The following is a 21,799-nucleotide window of genomic DNA, read 5'->3' on the forward strand; positions in this document are numbered from 1 at the left end:
CTATGCTGACACTGCTGTAACCCCATAGATGCCGCAGCAGCGGCATCCATGGGGTTAATAGAGGGAGGGGGCTCCCTCTCTCTCAACCATCAGTGCTGCTGCGATCGCAGCGCCCGATGATTGCCATGGCAACCGGACGCTTTGCAAAGGCGTCCGGTTACCATGGTATAGGCGTCCAGTGCTGCCACCTACAGGCATCTGATTGTATTATACTTTGCAATGCAAGAGCATTGCAAAGTATAGTACAACCATCAGCCCCACTGGATCTTCAAGATCCAAGAGGGAACTGATAAAAAAAATGTGAAAATAATAAAAGTAAAAATAAATAAATAAAAATGTAAAAAATAAATTTCCTTTTCCTATAAAAAAAAACAAAAAAACACACATATTAGGTGTCACCGCATCCGTAACGACCATCTCTATAAATATATCACATCATCAACCCCGTCCAATAAACACCATAAAAAATTAAAACGGTGTAGAAAAATAAGCCATTTTTGTCACCTTACATCACAAAAAGTGCAACACCAAGCGATCAAAAAAGGCGAATATACCCCAAAATAGTACCAATCAAACCGCTACCTCATCCCGCAAAACATGAGCTATGGAGACACTAAAACATCATTTTTTTGGTTTCAGAAATGCTGTTATTGTGTAAAACTTGTAAAAAAAAAAAAAGTATACATATTGCCACGTCCATAATGATCTGCTCTATAAAACTGTCACATGACCTAACCCCTCAGATGAACGCTGTAAAAAAAAAAAAAAAACTGTTCCAAAACAGCCAATTTTTTGGCCACCTTGTCCCATAAAGTGTAATAATGAATGATCAAAAAATCCTATGTACCCAAAAATGGTACCAATAAAAACCTCAACCTCAACTCAAAAAATGAGCCCCTGCACAAGACGATCAGTAGAAAAATAAAAAACATATGGCGTTCAGAAAACCAATCCAGCAAAATCTGCCTTCCAAAAACCATACGGTGTTCCTTTCCTTCTGCACCCTGCCGTGCGCCCCTACATCAGTTTACGACCACATGTGGGGTGTTTCTGTAAACCACAGAATCAGAGTAATAAATATAGAGTTTTGTTTGGCTGTTAACCCTTAATGTGTTAAAGAAAAAAAAAAGAAAAAAATAGAAAATCTGCTAAAAAAGTGAAATTTTGACATTTCATCTCCATTTTCCTTTAATTCTTGTGGAACACCTAAAAGGTTAATAACGTTTGTAAAATTGGTTTTAAGTAACTTGAGGGGTGTAGTTTCTACGATGGGGTCATTTATGGGGGTATCCACTATGTAAGCCCCACAAAGTGACTTCAGACCTGAACTAGTCCTTAAAAAGTGGGTTTTGGAAATTTTCTTAAAAATATTAAGAATTGCTTCTAAACTTCTAAGCCTTGTAATGTCCTAAAAAAATAAAATAACATTTCCAAAATGATGCCAACATAAAGTAGACATAGTGGGGAATGTTATGTAATAAATATTTTATGAGGTATCACATGGTAAATTTGGGATTTTTTCCATAAATAAAGGTGATATATATTGACTCAAATTTATGACTGTCATGAAGTACAATGTGTCACGAGAAAACAATCTCAGAATGGCGTGGATAAGTAAAAGTGTTCCAAAGCTATTACCACTTAAAGTGACGCATGTCAGATTTGTAAATTTTGACCTGGACACTGGGGCATCAATGACCTTTGGTCATGAAAGGTTTAAGCCACATTCTTATCAGTAAGATATGAACTGCCTATAAAGTGTTTATAATGTCACTGAGCAGAGATAAGGAGTCAGTCTGCTTCCCGGATGGCAGAAAAGACAAATCCAGAGGCTGCTACTACAGCATCTCAGCTCGGTATAGAAAAAATAATTCCATATTTTTTAATAAAGACCAACAGAAAAAATTATTTTAGCTGAAAATAAGTACAATGCAATAATACAAAATGTCCACAAGGGTGTACATAGCTTTTAAATAAGATGCAGCTGCAGCCTAATTGACGTCGCGGTACTCGACCACAACATGGCCACATCCCAAACACCCCACAACTGTGCCATGTGGTCGAACCCTTAGGCCCCTTTCACACAGGCGAGTTTTCCATGCAGGTGCAATGCGTGAGGTGAACGCATTGCACCCACACTGAATCTGGATCCAGTCACTTCAATGGGGCTGTTCAGATGAGTGGTGATTTTTCACAGATCATTTGTGCGTTGCATGAAAATCGCAGCATGTTCGATATTCGTTTTTCACGCAACGCAGGCCCCAGAGAAATGAATGGGTCTGCATGAAAATCGCAAGCATCCACAAGCAAGTGTGGATGTGGTGCGATTTTTATGCATGGTTGCTAGGAGATTATAGGGATGAGCAACCATTAACCTGTTCCGGACACATGATGTACCGGTACGGCATGTTGTCCCGGTACTTAAGGAAGGTACCAGTACATCATGTATAGTTCCGATCACCTACGCCCGGCGGGCGGTGATCGGAACCCGGTGCCTGCTCAAATCATTGAACAGGCATCTTGGCTCGGTTTTAAATGAAGTCCAGGAGAAATGGGACTACTTAAAAGTGGCACTATTGAAGGCAACAGAAAATTGCATTAGGCTTGTCAGTGAAAGGATAAAAAAGGGAAGAGACCACCGTGGTACTCAGCAAAAGTGGCCAAAATCATTAAGAACAAAAAGATAGAATTTAGTGATTATAAAAAAAAAAACAAGATGACAGGCAAATTTACAAGATTAGGCAGAGAGAGGCCAAACAAGATATAAGAGCTTCTAAAGCACAGGCAGAAGAGAAATTAGCTGTCAGGGAAAAAAGGCGATAAGACATTCTTCAGATACTTAACTGAAAAAAGGAAACTAAAACAAGGAATTTCCAAATTAAAAACAAAAGAAGGAAGGTATATGGAAGATAAAGATAAAGATAAAGAACTAGCTGACTGCCTCAATGAATACTTCTGTTCAGTTTTTACAAAGGAAAATGAAGGAATAGGACCTCAGTTAGGAAAGAAGACTAATGAATCTTTTGATGCATGTGTCTTTACAGAGGAAGAGGTTCTAAGTCAGCTGTACTAAAATTAATACAAATAAGTCACAGGGGCCTGATGGGATACACCCAAAGATATTAAAAGAGCTCAGCGGTGAATTAGCAAAACTATTAACAGATTTATTTAACCAATCACTGGCCCATTCACAAGAAAGGTAGTAGGGAGGAATTTGGCAACTATAGGCCAGTAAGCCTGACATCAATAGTGGGGAAATGAATGGAAACCATACTTAAGGAGAGGATTGTGGAACATCTAAAATCCCATGGATTGAAAGATTAAAAACAGCGTGGGTTTACTTCAGGGAGATCATGTCAAACTAATCTTATTGATTTTTTTGATTGGGTAACTAAAATAATAGATGGCGGAGGTGCAGTAGACATCGCCTATCTAGACTTTAGTAAGGCTTTTGATACTGTCCCACATAGAAGGCTTATCAATAAATTGCAGTCTTTGTGTGTGGACTCACATATTGTTGAATGGATTGAGGGACAGACAACAGAGGGTTGTAGTCAATGGAGTATATTCAGACCATGGTCTTGTAATCAGTGGGGTACCTCAGGGATCTGTTCTGGGACCCATATTGTTTAATATTTTTATCAGCGAAATTGCAGAAGGCCTCGATGGTAAGGTGTGTCTTTTTGCTGATGACACAAAGATTTGTAACAGGGTTGATGTTCCTGTAGAAATACACCAAATGGAAAACGATTTAGAAAAACTAGAGGAATGTGAAAAAATCTGGCAACTAAAATTCAATGTTGATAAGTGCAAAATAATGCACCTGGGGCATAAAAACCCAAGAGCAGAATATAAAATCAGTGATACAGTCCTAACCTCAGCATCTGAGGAAAGGGATTTAGGGGTCATTATTTCATAAGACTTAAAGGTAGGCAGACAATGTCATAGAGCAGCAGGAAATGCTAGCAGAATGCTTGGGTGTATAGGGAGAGGCATTACCAGTAGAAAGAGGGAGGTGCTCATGCCGCTCTACAGAGCACTAGTGAGACCTCATTTGGAGTATTGTGCACAGTACTGGAGACCATATCTCCAGAAGGATATTGATACTTTGGAGAGAGTTCAGAGAAGAGCTACTAAACTAGTACATGGATTGCAGGACAAAACTTACCAGGAAAGAATAAAGGACCTTAACATGTATAGATAGGGCCAGGGACTATTCGTAGTATTCAGTATATTGGGCAGACTAGATGGGCCAAATGGTTCTTATCTGCCGACACATTCTATTTTTCTATAGTTCCCGTAAGAATCTGCTCTATAAAAATACACGCCCAAACCCCTCAGATGAACACGGTAAAAAAAAAAAAAAAAAAAAAAAAAAAAAAAGATTTTTGGGTTACCTTACATCACAAAAATTGTAATAGCAAGCGATCAAAAAGTCATATAGTCTCATCCCGCAAAAAATGAGCCCCTACCTAACGATAATCGACGGAAAACAAACAAAAAAATGACTCTTAGACTATGGAGATACTAAATGTTTTTTTTTTTGTTTATAAAAAGATAATATAGTGTAAAACATAATACATTTTAAAAAAGTAGACATATTAGATATTGTTGCGTCCGTAAGAATCTGCTCTATAAAAATACCCCCCAACCCCTCAGATGAACACTGTAAAAAAATAAAAAAAAAGTGCCAAAAATGCAATTTTTGGGCAAATTTTTCATTTTAATCCATTTTTTTCCAATAACAAAGTAAGGGTTAACAGCTAAACTAAGCTTAATATTTATTACCCTCATACTGCAGTTTACAGAAACACCCCATATGTGGTTGTAAACTGCTGTATGACCAAACGGCAGGGCGCAGAAGGAAAGGAATGCCGTATGGTTTCTGGAAGGCAGATTTTGATGGCCTTTTTTTTTGGGCACCATGGCCCATTTGAAGCCCCCCCTGATGCACCCCTAGAGTAAAAACTCCATAAAAGCGACCCCATCTAAGAAACTACACCCCTCAAGGTATTCAAAACTGATTTTACAAATGTTGTTAACCCTTTAGTTATTGGCAAATGGAGATAACATTTCTGAATTTCTATTTTAGGTAACCTTGCCTCACAAAAATGTAGTATAGATAAACCAAAAATCATATGTACCCTAAAAATAGTCCCAACAAAACTGCCACCTTATCCCATACTTTCCATAATGGGGTCAATTTATTGTAGTTTCTACTCTAGGGGTGCATCAGGGGGGCTTCAAATGGGACATGGTGTAAATAAACCAGTCCAGCAAAATCTGCCTTCCAAAAACCACACGGCGCACCTTTCCCTCTACGCCCTACCGTGTGCCCGTAGAGTAGTTTACGACTACATATGGGGTGTTTCTGCAAACTACAAAATCAGGGCAATAAATATTGCATTTTGTTTGGCTGTTAACCCTTGCTTTGTTACTGGAAAAAAATTATTAAAATGAAATTTGAGAATTACAATTTTTTGACAAATTTTCCATCTCCATTGCCAATAACTCTTGTGCAACACATAAAGGGTTAACAAAATTTGTAAAATCAGTTTTGAATATCTTGAGGGTTGTAGTTTCATAGATGTGGTCACTTTTATGGAGTTTCTACTCTAGGGATGCATCAGGGGGGCTTCAAATGGGACATGGTGTAAATAGTAGGAGGAGACTGCCCTTGTTCTCCTGGGCGTCTCCTTCTCCTAGGCTGTAGCGCTGACCAATCGCAGCGCAGAGCTCACAGCCTGGGAGAAAAAAACCTCTAAGGCAGTGAGCTCTGTGCTGCGATTGGCCAGCGCTACAGCCTGGGAGAAGAAGACACCCAGGAGAACAAGAGCAGTCTCCTCCTACTATAACCAAGTCCCCAAAGTCTCCGCCTACTATAACCAAGTGACCGAACATACTGCAGGGCATAGCAGGAGAACGGAGCGGCGCCTAGGGATAATAGTAAGTGCAGTGAGATCCCTTGGCGCCGCTCTACAGATCATGATACTTAGTTCACAATGTTTGGACCGATGAAAGGTCCTCTTTAAAGTCTAATCACTGTATTATTTTCCCTTATAACATGGTTATAAGGGAAAATAATAGCATTCTTAATACAGAATGCTTACTAAAATGTGGCTTGAGGGGTTAAAATAATAAAAATAAATTAATTCACCTCATCCTCTTGTTTGTGCAGCCAGGATGTCTTCTTTCTTCTTCTTTCAGGACCTGCAAAAGGATCTTCTATCTTCATTCAGCAAGACCTGCGCTGACGTCACCGCGCTCACCACGTGGTAAACGTGATTACGTCATCAAAGGTCCTTGTCCTGGAAGAAGAAGAGGAAAGAAGACGATGCCAACTGCGCGAACAAGAGGATGAGGTGAGTTAATTTTTTATATTTTTTAACTCTTCAAGCCACATTTTAGTAAGCATTCTGTATTAAGAATGCTATTATTTTCCTTTATAACCGTGTTATAAGGGGAAATAATAAAATGAATAGAACACCTAACCCAAAACCGAACTTCAGTGAAGAAGTCCAGGTTCGGGTCTGGGTACCACATTCAGTTTTTTCTCACGCGCGTTCAAAACGCATTGCACTTGCGCGGAAAAAACTGACTGCAATCGCATGCCGCCTTGCACGGGTTTCCCGCAATGCACACGCGACGCATATGGAGGAAATCCGGGACGCCCATGTGAAAGAGGCCTTACAGTCGTACTGCTGAACAAACTGGGCTGATCTTACACTGAAAAAAAGACTATGCTACTAATATTAATATACATAGCTATAGCTAAAATGTACATTCAAATACCACAATCTCCTTGAATCTCACCATAGTTATTGGCTTATGTACAGAATTTTATAGAATCAGACATACTACACGAAGAATTTCAAGATACCCTAGAGGTTCTACATGAAAATTCAACCTTCATCAATGAAATTCTGCAATCTACAGGTACAGACATATTTAGCTTTTTGTTATATATTTACATCCACAATGTCTGCATCTCTTGGTTGCGTTAGGGTACTTTCACACTTGCGTTAAACTTTTCTGGTATTGAGTTCCGTCCTAGGGGCTCAATACCGGAAAACATCAGTTTTATCCTAATGTATTCTGAATGGAGAGCAATCTGTTCAGTATGCATCAGGATGTCTTCAGTTCAGTCACTGTACAGTTTTTGGACGGAGAAAATACCGCAGCATGCTGCATGCGGCATTGCTTTCTATTGAAATGCATTAATGCCGGATCCGTCCCCAAGTGTTCCGGAAAAACTAATCCGGTTTTGCGGTCTGCAAATACGCAGACCTTTAAAAATGTGAAAAAAATAAACACTGCATCCGTTTTTCCGGATGACAATTGGAGAGACAGATCCAGTATTGCAATGCATTTGTGAGACGGATCCACATCCGGATCCGTCTACAAATGGTAGCCGTTGGCATACAGATTGCCGGATCCAGCAGGCAGTCCCGTTGCTGGCACTGCCTGCCGGAATCGAACAACGCAAGTGTAAAAGTACCCTTAAGGTTTTTTTCCAAAGCTGTAAACCTCCCCACCCCGCACACACACAATGCCCGGACCCCTCATACAGACAATACTTACATAGTCCCGATATCTGTGTCCTTCCGTATCCCTCCGCGGTCGTCGCTGCATTTACCCTTCGTGCGGATCACAGCATCTGGCAACTGAGGTGCAGCCAATTGTAGGCCACACATGACACATGACATAAGGAGGCAGATCACCATTGCGCCCTTCTTTTGGCTGCAGCCCCCTCTCGCTGGATGTTGTGATTTGCACAACGGGAAGATGCAGCGACGGCCGTGGAAGGATCCGGAAGGACACAGTAGTTGGGGGCCAGGTAAGTATTGTCTATATAATGGGCCTGGGCCTTGTGGGGGGTTACAGCTTTGGATAACCCCTTTAAGCACATTTCCAATATTTATTCAATCTGAAGTCACTTCTGTTTAAAAAAATTCTGCAACAAATTTGCCACGTTAGCATACCTTAAAGAGTTTTCCAGGATTTTGTCCTTTTTTTTTAATCTAGTCCCCAGAGTGCGTGCTACCTTTTTACTTACCTGCTCTCCACCTCTCTGGTCCAGCGTCCTGGCTCCATTTAACAGTCTTCCAATCTACGGCTTGTTTACTTCCATCTGGAATATGACTGGGGTCACGTACCCTGCTGCAGCCACCAACTAGCTTCAGCAGTAACGTATCCCCAAGCAGCACTGTGCACATGACCCACTAGTGAGACCATTCTAGTGAGACCGCTGAGACCATTCATTGACTGCAGTGGGGCACATAACCCCAGCTATATCCCAGGTGGAAGAAAAAAGGAAGACAGGAGCTTGCTGAATGGAGCCAGAGAGCAGGTGAGTGTGATTATTTCACAATCCAAGGCTAGGTTAAAAAAAAGCTAAATTCATTTTCTTTTTACTTTAAGACATGTTGCAAATACAAAATATGTTACAAACTAAATCACTGTAGATTTTGGCAGCACTGAAAAAAAATATTTTAGAATAAATAGCCTCTTTCACACAGTGCAGTATAGGTCAGTAGTATTTTACATCCATGTTTTTTTTAGCTAAAACTAGCCAACACTGAAAAAAGTTAATAGAAAAGATTAAGGCCTCATGCACACGACTGTTTTTCGGGTCCGTCACTTCAATGGGGCCGCAAAAGATGCGGATAGCACTCCGTGTGCTGTCCACATCCGTTGCACCGTTACGTGGCCCCGCAAAAAAATTATAGCATGTCCTATTCTTGTCTGTTTTGCGGACAAGAATAGGCATGTCTACAATGGGCCTACAATGGTTCCGTTCTGCAAATTACGGAAGGCACATAGGCGGCTTCAGATTTTTGCGGAACTGCGGTTTGCGGACCGGAAAAACTGGCACGGTCGTGTGCATGTAGCCTAATGTGAAATCTTCTTGGTTTTGACTTATTTGTGAATGCAAAATAAGCACCAAGGGGGACATTTATTAAGACTGGCGTTTTAGATGCCAGTCTACCCCTAACTGGCGGTGGATGTGCCGAATTCATGTAGACGGTCGGCCTCTACATAACTTATATAACTTCGACGTATCCACTTCCTGTCTAAAACTATGCCAGCTTCCTTGCTAGCGTAGATTTAGACCATTTTCTACACCTAAAACAGGCATAGAAAATGATAAATGAGATGGGCTTGCCGGCCTGCACCCTTCCACGACCATGCCACATCACTTTTTATGGCTACTTTCACACTAGTGTTCGAGGCTCCGCTTGTGAGTTCCGTTTGAAGGCTCTCACAAGCAGCCCCGAACGGATCCGTCCAGCCCTAATGCATTCTGAGTGGATGCGGATCCGCTCAGAATGCATCAATCTGGCACCGTTTGTCCCTCCGCTCCACTCAGCAGGCAGACACCCGAACACTGCTTGCAGCGTTTGGATGTCCGCCTGGCCATGCGGAGGCAAACGGATCCGTCCAGACTTACAATGTAAGTCAATGGGGATGGCTCAGTTTGAAGTTGACACAATATGGCTAAATTTTTAAAAGGAATCAGCCCCCATTGACTTTCAAGTCTAAGCAACTTTTCACACTTAGAATTTTTTCTAAACTACAGGTCCTTCTAAAAAAATTTGCATATTGTGATAAAGTTCATTATTTTCTGTAATGTACTGATAAACATTAGACTTTCATATATTTTAGATTCATTACACACCAACTGAAGTAGTTCAAGCCTTTTATTGTTTTAATATTGATGATTTTGGCATACAGCTCATGAAAACCCAAAATTCCTATCTCAAAAAATTAGCATATCATGAAAAGGTTCTCTAAACGAGCCATTAACCTAATCATCTGAATCAACTAATTAACTCTAAACACCTGCAAAAGATTCCTGAGGCTTTTGAAAACTCCCAGCCTGGTTCATTACTCAAAACCGCAATCATGGGTAAGACTGCCAACCTGACTGCTGTCCAGAAGGCCATCATTGACACCCTCAAGCAAGAGGGTAAGACACAGAAACAAATTTCTGAACGAATAGGCTGTTCCCAGAGTGCTGTATCAAGGCACCTCAGTGGGAAGTCTGTGGGAAGGAAAAAGTGTGGCAGAAAACGCTGCACAACGAGAAGAGGTGACCGGACCCTGAGGAAGATTGTGGAGAAGGACCGATTCCAGACCTTGGGGGACCTGCGGAAGCAGTAGACTGAGTCTGGAGTAGAAACATCCAGAGCCACCGTGTACAGGCGTGTGCAGGAAATGGGCTACAGGTGCCGTATTCCCCAGGTCAAGCCACTTTTGAACCAGAAACAGTGGCAGAAGCACCTGACCTGGGCTACAGAGAAGCAGCACTGGACTGTTGCTCAGTGGTCCAAAGTACTTTTTTCGGATGAAAGCAAATTTTGCATGTCATTCGGAAATCAAGGTGCCAGAGTCTGGAGGAAGACTGGGAAGAGGGAAATGCCAAAATGCCTGAAGTCCAGTGTCAAGTACCCACAGTCAGTGATGGTCTGGGGTGCCATGTCAGCTGCTGGTGTTGGTCCACTGTGTTTTATCAAGGGCAGGGTCAATGCAGCTAGCTATCAGGAGATTTTGGAGCACCTCATGCTTCCATCTGCTGAAAAGCTTTATGGAGATGAAGATTTCATTTTTCAGCACGACCTGGCACCTGCTCACAGTGCCAAAACCACTGGTAAATGGTTTACTGACCATGGTATTACTGTGCTCAATTGGCCTGCCAACTCTCCTGACCTAAACCCCATAGAGAATCTGTGGGATATTGGGAAGAGAAAGTTGAGAGACGCAAGACCCAACACTCTGGATGAGCTTAAGGCCGCTATCGAAGCATCCTGGGCCTCCATAACACCTCAGCAGTGCCACAGGCTGATTGCCTCCATGCCACGCCGCATTGAAGCAGTCATTTCTGCAAAAGGATTCCCGACCAAGTATTGAGTGCATAACTGAACATAATTATTTGAAGGTTGACTTTTTTTGTATTAAAAACACTTTTCTTTTATTGGTCGGATGAAATATGCTAATTTTTTTAGATAGGAAATTTGGGTTTTCATGAGCTGTATGCCAAAATCATCAGTATTAAAACAATAAAAGGCTTGAACTACTTCAGTTGTGTGTAATGAATCTAAAATATATAAAAAGTCTAATGTTTATCAGTACATTACAGAAAATAATAAACTTTATCACAATATGCTAATTTTTTTAGAAGGACCTGTATAATGCAGACTGATCCGTTCTGAACAGATCCGCTCTGAACGCAAGTGTGAAAGTAGCCTTAGACCTGGCGTGAGCAGGGAAAAGTTGCAGATTACTGCGCGAATAACCTTTGCGCCGCAATCTGCAACAAATATATGCCAAAAAGTGGCATATAACTGTTAGTAAATGACCCCCCGAAGCTGCACTGTGTGAATGAGGCTTTATCTTGAGTGGGTTGAAATGTCATATGCGTATCTTATGTTTTTCTCGAATTCCTATTTCACTAGTCTTTCAGATGCAATTAAAAATATTCTCCATTATACAGATGAATGCAACAGTTATACAACCCTGTACAACAACTATCCACAATGCAACGTTTACTTCACAACACCTTCTGAAGATGAGCACATGTGGATGAATCCAGCTGTGAGTAAATATTCTATTCAGTGGTAAACCACCTGGCTTAGTGACTTCCTTATGCTTAGTCTTTCATCTATGTATGATTTAATGAGACGGTCGGAATAATAATGGGAAATCCCTTATTACTTGGGACTCCCAGAATTTTGAACTGTCATGCCCTGCTCAGGTTATGTGCGGAGGTCTGCCAGGTTAGCGGCACATGTCTAGCCTTTGTTTTTGTTTTGGAGTTGAGCTGTATCCGCCTCCCTTCAGGTGCACTGGGTGGGGTCGTTGGTATGAGTTTAAATTACGCCCACTCCTAGTGTCCTGTGCGGGTTATAGCTTCTGTCTTGCTGAGAGGAAGGAAGGATTTGCTGTTCCTGCTCACTAACAAGATAAGTTGGTTTGGTTTTTCTTGTGACTGTCTGTCTAGGCTGTTAGAGAGACGCCTGCCCCCTCCAGGTCCTAAGGGAGCAGGCTGCCTCTTTCCCCCTTTCACCATCTTAAGGATTTTAGGGTATCTTCAGCCTAGGCACGGGGACACGTTCATTCCCACCTTTAGGGTCTGAACGTGGGCATAGAAATCTAGGGAGAGCTGGTTGGGATTTGTCAGGAGGTGACCTTTATCCCCAGCTTCTTGCCTAGACACTTGTTTGGTTGTATTCTGTGTATCTTGTATCCTGTCCAGCGTGACATGAACACTTTAACCCCTTCCCTATTTACGTCAGCGGTTTGGACTTTAACCACTTCAACCCCCCTAGCTGAAACCCCCTTAATGACCAGGCCACTTTTTACACTTCAGCACTACACTACTTTCACCGTTTATTGCTCGGCCATGCAACTTTCCACCCAAATTAATTTTACCTCCTTTTCTTCTCACTAATAGAGCTTTCATTTGGTGGTATTTCATTGCTGCTGACATTTTAACTTTTTTGTTATTAATTGAAATTTAATGATATTTTAGCAAAAAATGACATTTTTCACTTTCAGTTGTAAAATTTTGCAAAAAAAACGACATCCATATATAAATTTTTCGCTAAATTTATTGTTCTACATGCCTTTGATAAAACAAAAATGTTTGGGCAAAAAAAAAAATAATGGTTTGGGTAAAAGTTATAACGTTTACAAACTATGGTACAAAAATGTGAATTTCCGCTTTTTGAAGCAGCTCTGACTTTCTGAGCACCTGACATGTTTCCTGAGGTTCTACAATGCCCAGACAGTAGAAAACCCCCACAAATGACCCCATTTTGGAAAGTAGACACCCTAAGGTATTCACTGATGGGCATAGTGAGTTCATAGAACTTTTTATTTTTTGTCACAAGTTAGCGGAAAATGATTATTCTTTTTTTTTTTTCCTTACAAAGTCTCATATTCCACTAACTTGCGACAAAAAAATAAAAAATTCTAGGAACTCGCCATGTCCCTCACGGAATACCTTGGGGTGTCTTCTTTCCAAAATGGGGTCACTTGTGGGGTAGTTATACTGCCCTGGAATTTTAGGGGCCCATATGCATGAGAAGTAGTTTGCAATCAAAATCTGTAAAAAATGACCGGTGAAATCTGAAAGGTGCTCTTTGGAATGTGTGCCCCTTTGCCCACCTAGGCTGCAATAAAGTGTCACACATCTGGTATCGCCGTACTCAGGAGAAGTTGGGGAATGTGTTTTGGGGTGTCATTTTACATATACCCATGCTGGGTGAGATAAATATCTTGGTCAAATGCCAACTTTGTATAAAAAAATGGGAAAAGTTGTCTTTTGCCAAGATATTTCTCTCACCCAGCATGGGTATATGTAAAATGACACCCCAAAACACATTCCCCAACTTCTCCTGAGTACGGCGATACCAGATGTGTGACACTTTTTTGCAGCCAAGGTGGGCAAAGGGGCACACATTCCAAAGAGCACCTTTCGGATTCCACAGGCCATTTTTTACAGATTTTGATTGCAAACTACTTCTCACGCATATGGCCTGATCAGGCAAACACTGCGTTTTGGGTGGAGGGCGAACTAAGGTGACACTGATACTATTATAGATCTGACTGATCAGTTTTGATCACTTACAGATACTATAAAAGTACAAATGCTGATTAGCGATACGCTAATCAGCGAATAAGTGACTGCGGTGCGGTGGGCTGGGCGCTAACCGATCACTAAACTACCTAACCAAGGGGCCTAAACTATTCTAAAACCTAATGGTCAATACCAGTGAAAAAAAAAGTGACAGTTTACACTGATCACTTTTTTCCTTTCACTAGTGATTGACAGGGGCGATCAAAGGGGTGATCAAAGGGTTAATTGGGGTGCAGGGGGTGATCTGGGGATAAAGTGTAGTGTTTTGGTGTACTCACTGTGAAGCCTGCTCCTCTGCTGATGAAAAGGACCAGCAGAGGAGCAGGGAAGCCATATAACACATCATATTTACTAATATGGCTTCTGATTCGACATTTTAAAAATTGCCAGCCTGCCAGCCACGATCATTGGCTGGCAGGCTGGTGACGAAATGGTGCTTATAATTTTGTCTCGCGAGATGACGCACGGATGCGTCCAGGAGGAATAAATCAACCGCCTCCCGGACGCATCCGTGCGTTACATGGTCAGGAGGCGGTAAAGATGGTGCCCGCTGCTGAGGAGAGCAGGCGCCATAGGAGCAGGGTGCCTGCTGTTTAATACAGCAGGCACCCGTGGCTAATGTCCACGACCAGCAGTAATGACTATCGCGAACATTTAACACTTCAGATGTTGTGGTCAATCCTTACCACGGGCATCTGAATGCCGAAAACCTGGAAGCATGTGCTTCTGGGTGTGCTTCGGCTGCCCGGCAAGGATGGAGGTAGCCTTAGTGTGTTAGCAGCAGCCCCTGTCCTGTGAGACAGGAGGCTGCTGCTTAGTAATTTCTATGGCGCCTATGCCTGTAGCAGGGCTCCATATAAATACAGCAAAATTCTCATAGACTTCAATGCTCATGCATTGGAGTCTATGAGAAAACCAATTCAATGATTGTGAGTTATAGTTTTCAAAGGGGAAAAGTGTAAAAAAGAAAGATTTTATAAATTAAAAATATATATAAAAAAATAAAAATTCAAATCACCCCCTTTACCCAAAATGAAAAAAAGAATAAAAACAGAAAAAAAAAAACAGAATTAGTATCCTGGTGTGCAAAAATGCCCGTACTATTAACATATAAAAAATGTAATCCCATACAGAAAAATTTTGTTTTTCGGATGCTTCTCCTCCCACAAAAATTGAATAAAAAGTGATCAAAAAGTCGTACACACCCCAAAATGGTATAATTGAAAAGTACAGATCGCGCCGCACAAAGCTCCAGACACATAAATACAAAAAAGTTATAGGGGCCAGAATATGGAGACTAAACGAAAAAAAAAAAAAAAAAAAAAACACATATGTGGTATTGCCAGATTCGTACTGACCTGGAGAATGAAAGTAACTGGTCAATTTTATGCTATAGTGAACGCCGTAAAAACAAAACCCCAAAAACTGTTGTGGATTTTTTTTTTTCCAATTTCACCCCATTTAGAATTTTTTTTACTCTCCCCATCACATTGTATAAAGTGCCATTAGAAAGGACATTTTGTCCCACAAAAAACAAGCTATCATACAGCTATGTAAACCGTAAAATGTAAAAAGTTATGGCTTTGAGAGGGCTGGGAGTAACAAAAAAATTATAATAAAAAATAAAATAAGATCGCCCGGTCATGAAAGAGTTAATTTAACCAGTGGTAGCAGGGATGAGAATTGAACAGTCATAAACAGCAGAAGAAAGTGGCAAGTAAATGTCAGATAATCTACTTATGGGTGTATATATAGTCAGGTCCATAAATATTGGGACATCGACACAATTCTAACATTTTTGGCTCTATACACCACCACAATGGATTTGAAATGAAACGAACAGGATGTGCTTTAACTGCAGACTGTCAGCTTTAATTTGAGGGTATTATCTAAATACATCTAAAATCAGGTGAACTGTGTAGGAATTACAACAGTTTGCATATGTGCCTCCCACTTGTTAAGGGACCAAAAGTATTGGGACATAATGATTATAAATCAAACTCACTTTTTAATACTTGGTTGCAAATCCTTTGCAGTCAATTACAGCCTGAAGTCTGGAACGCATAGACATCACCAGACGCTGGGTTTCATCCCTGGTGATGCTCTGCCAGGCCTCTACAGTTCCTGCTTGTTCTTGGGGCATTTTCCCTTCAGTTTTGTCTTCAGCAAGTGAAATGCATGCTCAATCGGACTCAGGTCAGGGGATTGACTTGGCCATTGCATAACATTCCATTTCTTTCCCTTAAAAAACTCTTTGGCTGCTTTTGCAGTATGCTTTGTGTCATTGTCCATCTGCACTGTGAAGCGCCATCCAATGAGTTCTGAAGCATTTGGCTGAATATGAGCAGATAATATTGCCCAAAACACTTCAGAATTCATCCTGCTGCTTTTGTCAGCAGTCACATCATAAATAAATACAAGAGAACCAGTTCCATTGGCAGCCATACATGCCCACGCCATGACACTACCACCACCATGCTTCACTGATGAGGTTGTATGCTTAGGATCATGAGCAGTTTCTTTTCTTCTACATACTGTTCTCTTCCCATCACTCTTGTACAAGTTGATCTTGGTCTCATCTGTCCATAGGATGTTGTTCCAGAACTGTGAAGGCTTTTTTAGATGTCGTTTGGCAAACTCTAATCTGGCCTTCCTGTTTTTGAGGCTCACCAATGGTTTACATCTTGTGGTGAACCCCATATATTCACTCTGGTGAAGTCTTCTCTTGATTGTTGACTTTGACACACATACAGCTACCTCCTGGAGAGTGTTCTTGATCTGGCCAACTGTTTTCTTCACCTGGGAAAGAATTCTTCAGTCATCCACCACAGTTATTTTCTGTGGTCTCTCGGGTCTTTTGGTGTTGCTAAGCTCATCGGTGTGTTCCTTCTTTTTAAGAATGTTCCAAACAGTTGTTTTGGCCATGCCAAATGTTTTTGCTGTCTCTCTGATGGGTTTGTTTTGTTTTTTTTCAGCCTAATGATGGCTTGCTTCACTGATAGTGACAGCTCTTTGGATCTCATCTTGAGAGTTGACAGCAACAGATTCCAAATGCAAATAGCACACCTGAAATGAACTCTGGACCTTTAATCTGCTCATTGTAATTGGGATAATGAGGGAATAACACACACCTGGCCATGGAACAGCTGAGACGCCAATTGTCCCATTACTTTTGCTCCCTTAACAAGTGGGAGACACATATGAAAACTGTTGTAATTCCTACACCGTTCACCTGATTTGGATGTAAATTCCCTCAAATTTAAGCTGACAGTCTGCAGTTAAAGCACATCTTGTTCATTTCAAATCCATTGTGGTGGTGTATAGAGCCAACAATGTTAGAATTGTGTCGATGTCCCAATATTTATGGACCTGACTGTATATATTTCTATATGAATGTAGTCATGTCTGCATGTATATTGAAAATCTCAGTTGTGCAAGTCTAAATATTCGCATTACTAAAACTACAAGGTAAGAGTTATCTATTTGGATCAGGGTACTTTCACACTAGCCTTATTCTTTTCCGGTATTGAAATCCAGTAAAGGGTCTCAATACCGGAAAAAAACGCTTCTGTTTTGTCACAATGCATTCTGAATGGAAAGCATTCTGTTCAGTATGCATCAGAATGTCTTCCGTTCCGCCCCTTGTACAGTATTTGAGCAGTATTTTTTGCAGCCAAAATTCCAGAACACTACTGCACTTGCCGGATCCTGCATTAATTTCCATTTACCAGTTTCCCGGTTTGCACATGCGCAGTTCTTTCTAGATTTGAAAAAATGTAATACCGGATCCGTTATTCCGGATGATTCTGGAAAGACGGATCTAATATTTTAATAAATAAGTCTAACGGATCCGTATCTGGAAAAAAAAAAGATATCCAGTTACATACGGATTTCCGGATCCGGCAGGCACTTCCGGCAACGGAACTGTCTGCTGGATTCTAACAACGCTAGTGTGAAAGTACCTTAAGACATGCACTATGTTAAGAGCATAATTGTGTTGAACATCTTTTGTTTCTAACTGTAATTTCCACTAGATGGCACCAAAACGATTTCCAACGTTTCAAAGAAGTCTAAACAGGATGTGATATAGTTGCACTTGAACTCTTAGAGGGGGATGTATTTGTTATGAGGGGAATTTTTGAAGTCAGTGTTGCTTGAGTCTGCATTGGCATTAAGTACACCAAATTTGGTTCATTTTTAAAAACGTCTACAGATGTTAGGGTACTTTCACACTTGCGTTGTTTGATTCCGGCAGGCAGTTCCGTTGCCTGAACTGACTGCCTGATCAGGCAAACTGTATGCAAACGGATGTCATTTTTTCTGACTGATCAGGCATTTTTCAGACTGATCAGGATCCTGATCAGTCTGAAAAATGCCTGATCAGTCAGAAAAATGCATTGCAATGCATTGCAATACCGGATCCGTTTTTCCGGTGTCATCAGGCAAAACGGATCCGTTTTTTTTCTCATTTTTAAAGGTCTGCGCATGCGCAGACCGGAAGGACGGATCCGGCAATCCGGCACTAATACATTCCTATGGAAAAAAATGCCGGATCCGGCATTCAGGCAAGTCTTCAGTTTTTTTCGCCGGAGATAAAACCGTAGCATGCTACGGTTTTCTCTTTTGCCTGATCAGTCAAAATGACTGAACTGAAGACATCCTGATGCAAACTGAACAGATTGCTCTCCATTCAGAATGCATGGGGATATGCCTGATCAGTTATTTTCCGGTATAGCGCCCCTGTGACGGAACTCTATGCCGGAAAAGAAAAACGCTAATGTGAAAGTAGCCTTACTCTGGTTTTTATGCAACTCCTGGCTGGGGTGAATTTGCAACATTTGTGCAACCTTTTAGTTTCTTAAATCTGTACTACATCTCATTAAAGGGTTTCTCCAGGAAAGATAAAAATAAAAACACTGAAAATCATGTTATTATAAATACGTTTCAGGATGGCTCATTTCTTCTAGGGGACAATCAGTGAAGGAGTTAAAATGGCTACTGTCAGATTCCTGGACATGGAATCCGTCCTGCTAATAGCACTACAGGATGGCCTGTCAATGTAAACGCCCGTCTCTGCCTGCATCAGCACCGCAAAGCTCTATATTATGTGCAGATGACAGTTGACATGAGTGCTAAGCTGTGTCCATGTGCTTTGGAAGGGAGTTCACCTCACCTCGTAATTGCAAGCTGAAGTGTAGGAATGAGGACCAAACATGCTGCTGTGGAGGAGGAGTGTTATTAGAAAACACTTCAGCTTGTGTGATTGAGGTGAGGTAACTTTAGCCCTCTTCTGAGACTGACAGATAAGCGCTTATCTCGGCTGACATTTGCACATGATATTGTTCTTCACAGTTCTCATACTGGCAGAGAAACCAGCCTGCAAAAGACTCCTAGGATTCCATGCCCAAGAATCTAATAGCAGCCATTTTAACTCCTCCACTGATCATCCACTAGACAAAATGAGCCATTTTAAGTAATTAAAGGCATTTAAGAGTTTATTTATAATAACAGGTTTTTCAGTATGTTCATTTTGTTTTGTTTCCTGGAGAACCCCTTTAATCACACTCTATTTTCAAAACTGACAGCGCAGGTTTGATAAATTCCTCCTCCTCCCCTCTTCCTTAGTATTCAGCATGGATGCAAGTGTAGTTAGTTTTGGTGGTTTATTTTTCTTACAGGTAAATCCCAACTCATTAGTGGATTATGTGCAGTACAACATGCAGAACGGTGATGTAAATCACCTAAATGAAGCAGAACATTCTTCTAGACCCGCACAAAAATTAGGTAAATATGAACATTTCACCTGTGAATGAGCGCATGTGCCCCAGAAGCTGGGTGCCAGGTTAGGGTGCCAAAAAGCTTTGGCCAGAGTAGTTAGACATTGTGTTAGATCAGGAAACTGCATCTTGGCAGTTTCCTGCCCTAACCTAATGACAAGTGACTAGCTACCCTAGTGCCAAGTGACTAGCTACAAAGGGGATTTTTCTCCTGGACCTTTGGGGATCTCTGTGTCTTCAGAGACTGGGCTCATTGGAGGTACTATAGTGGGTCAGTCCTACCCTGGGCCTCATGCAGCCCACAATGCCATTCAATGTGGGCCATGATAGCAGGGAAGTTACAATCTACATAATGTTGGCCACCATATTTCTTAATGCTACGCGTCAAAATAGTTTTTGTAGGACAAATATAGAAAATTTTGTATATGTGAGGTTGAGATAATGTTGAGTCATGAACAAACATATATCAGGGCTAAGTTATTGAACAGGCCAGGTAATGATCAAATGGAACCATGAACAGGATGATAAGATACCAAAGGCATAGGGGCACAATAGAGGAATGGCTTGGCCACTCAGGAAACTCTTCTGTGAGCCAGGACAGAGAGCCCCAACAAGCAGCAGCACTTGTAATGTCTGGCTTTGCCCATTCTGTATTAAATGGATGGCCAGTGATTTGAATGTTCGCCATACTACAGTAAATTTCCCCTGCAACAGTTTCTACAGGAGAAATGTCTAGATGCCTACAGCTTCCCCTAAAATCAGCTGTTTGCCAAGGTTCCAGGGAACCTCCCTGAGGTTATCTATTAAGTCTAGGTTCTTCATCAATTAGTAGTGTCTCAATAGAAGATTCAGAATATCATAAATGGCATAAATATATATGTGTGTCACAAAGCTCACAGTAGTTCATACATATTCCCCTGTAATGTATCATCTTAATGAGAATTGTGGCTGTTCATTATGTCCAGATGGAAGCATTTCTTGTCTGCCTGAACATCACATTTATGCTTTATAAGCAGGGAAGAAAAAGCTCCGTCTCTTTGAATATCTTTATGAGGCTCTGTATGACCCTGACATGATGAACTGCATCCAGTGGGTGGATGAAGCCAACGGTGTCTTCCAATTTGTCTCCAAAAACAAAGAGAAACTGGCAGAGGTGTGGGGTAAGAAAAAAGGAAACCGCAAAATCATGACTTACCAGAAAATGGCCAGAGCTCTGCGGAATTATAGCAAAACTGGGGAAATTCTTAAAGTCAGAAGAAAACTGACATACCAGTTCAGTGAGCTGGCTCTGCAGAGACTGTCCCCTGCCATCATGTCAGGAAAAGAGGATGTATACTGCCAGTATGTCCAGCCTGGCATAGAGTACTGGCACAGCCATCAGAGCTGGGAGATCAATAAGTATGCTTACAACAATAATGGATATCATTTCAGCCATCAGTACATATAAAGTAAACTGTTCATTGCTGTCTTCAAGAAGAGCATCAAATTCAAAATGAACTGTAAAACTAACTCAGACTCTAAACCATATGTGATGTCAAACCTTGTGCAATCATGTTGTGCCATATATTAATGTCAAAAAGATATAAAATGTATATAAATTCATAACATCTTGTGGTCCTAAGATATTTGATGTACACTGCTTATAAATATAAGTATGTAGATATTGGCCTTCACCAACCAGGATATGAATAACTTATAAGGTGCCATTTTTGGTGCTGTCAAAAGACGAATGACTGAATCAAACAAGCAACATTTTAACTACTTAACACTTGCTTATATCTTTTTTTTTTTCTGATTGCAAATCCAACTGCAGCAAGATTAGAGCACAATGTAAGGAAACACTGTCGCTGATCTGAGTTGTGACAGTACATGAAAGAAGATAAATTATGGAGAGATGCCTTGTGTCTTCTGGACCTAAATGGATATAAAGTGTGTGTTTACATCAGGGATTAGCAACTTCCAGCACTCCAGCTATCCTGAAACTACCACTCCCAGAATTCCTATGGCCCCTTTCACACGGGCGAGTATTCCGCGCGAGTGCAATGCGTGATGTGAACGCATTGCACCCGCACTGAATCTGGACCCATTCATTTCTATGGGGCTGTGCACACGAGCGGTGATTTTCACGCATCACTTATGCGTTGCGTGAAAATCGCAGCAAGCTCTATATTGTGCGTTGCGATAATCCATGCAACGCAGGCCCCATAGAAGTGAATGGGGTTGTGTGAAAATCGCAAGCAAGTGCGGATGCGGTCCGATTCTCACGCACGGTTGCTAGGAGACGATCGGGATAGAGACCCGATCATTATTATTTTCCCTTATAACATGGTTATAAGGGAAAATAAAAGCATTCTGAATAATAAAAAATGTAACTCACCTT

At 41.2% G+C, this 21,799-nt stretch overlaps 1 protein-coding gene across 1 annotated transcript; it reads left to right on the plus strand.

Annotated features, from left to right (window-relative positions):
• Positions 1–6,313: 6,313 nt before the first annotated feature.
• SPIC (Spi-C transcription factor) lies at positions 6,314–20,965 on the plus strand. The gene is made up of 5 exons (XM_044277395.1): positions 6,314–6,362; positions 6,837–6,936; positions 11,495–11,595; positions 19,321–19,426; positions 20,433–20,965. Exons 3-5 carry the CDS (start codon positions 11,578–11,580, stop codon positions 20,864–20,866), a joined length of 558 nt encoding a protein of 185 aa, XP_044133330.1. The 5' UTR covers positions 6,314–6,362; positions 6,837–6,936; positions 11,495–11,577; the 3' UTR covers positions 20,867–20,965.
• Positions 20,966–21,799: the final 834 nt, after the last annotated feature.

Source organism: Bufo gargarizans, chromosome 2 (assembly GCF_014858855.1).
Source record: "Bufo gargarizans isolate SCDJY-AF-19 chromosome 2, ASM1485885v1, whole genome shotgun sequence".
Classification (NCBI taxonomy): domain Eukaryota; kingdom Metazoa; phylum Chordata; class Amphibia; order Anura; family Bufonidae; genus Bufo; species Bufo gargarizans.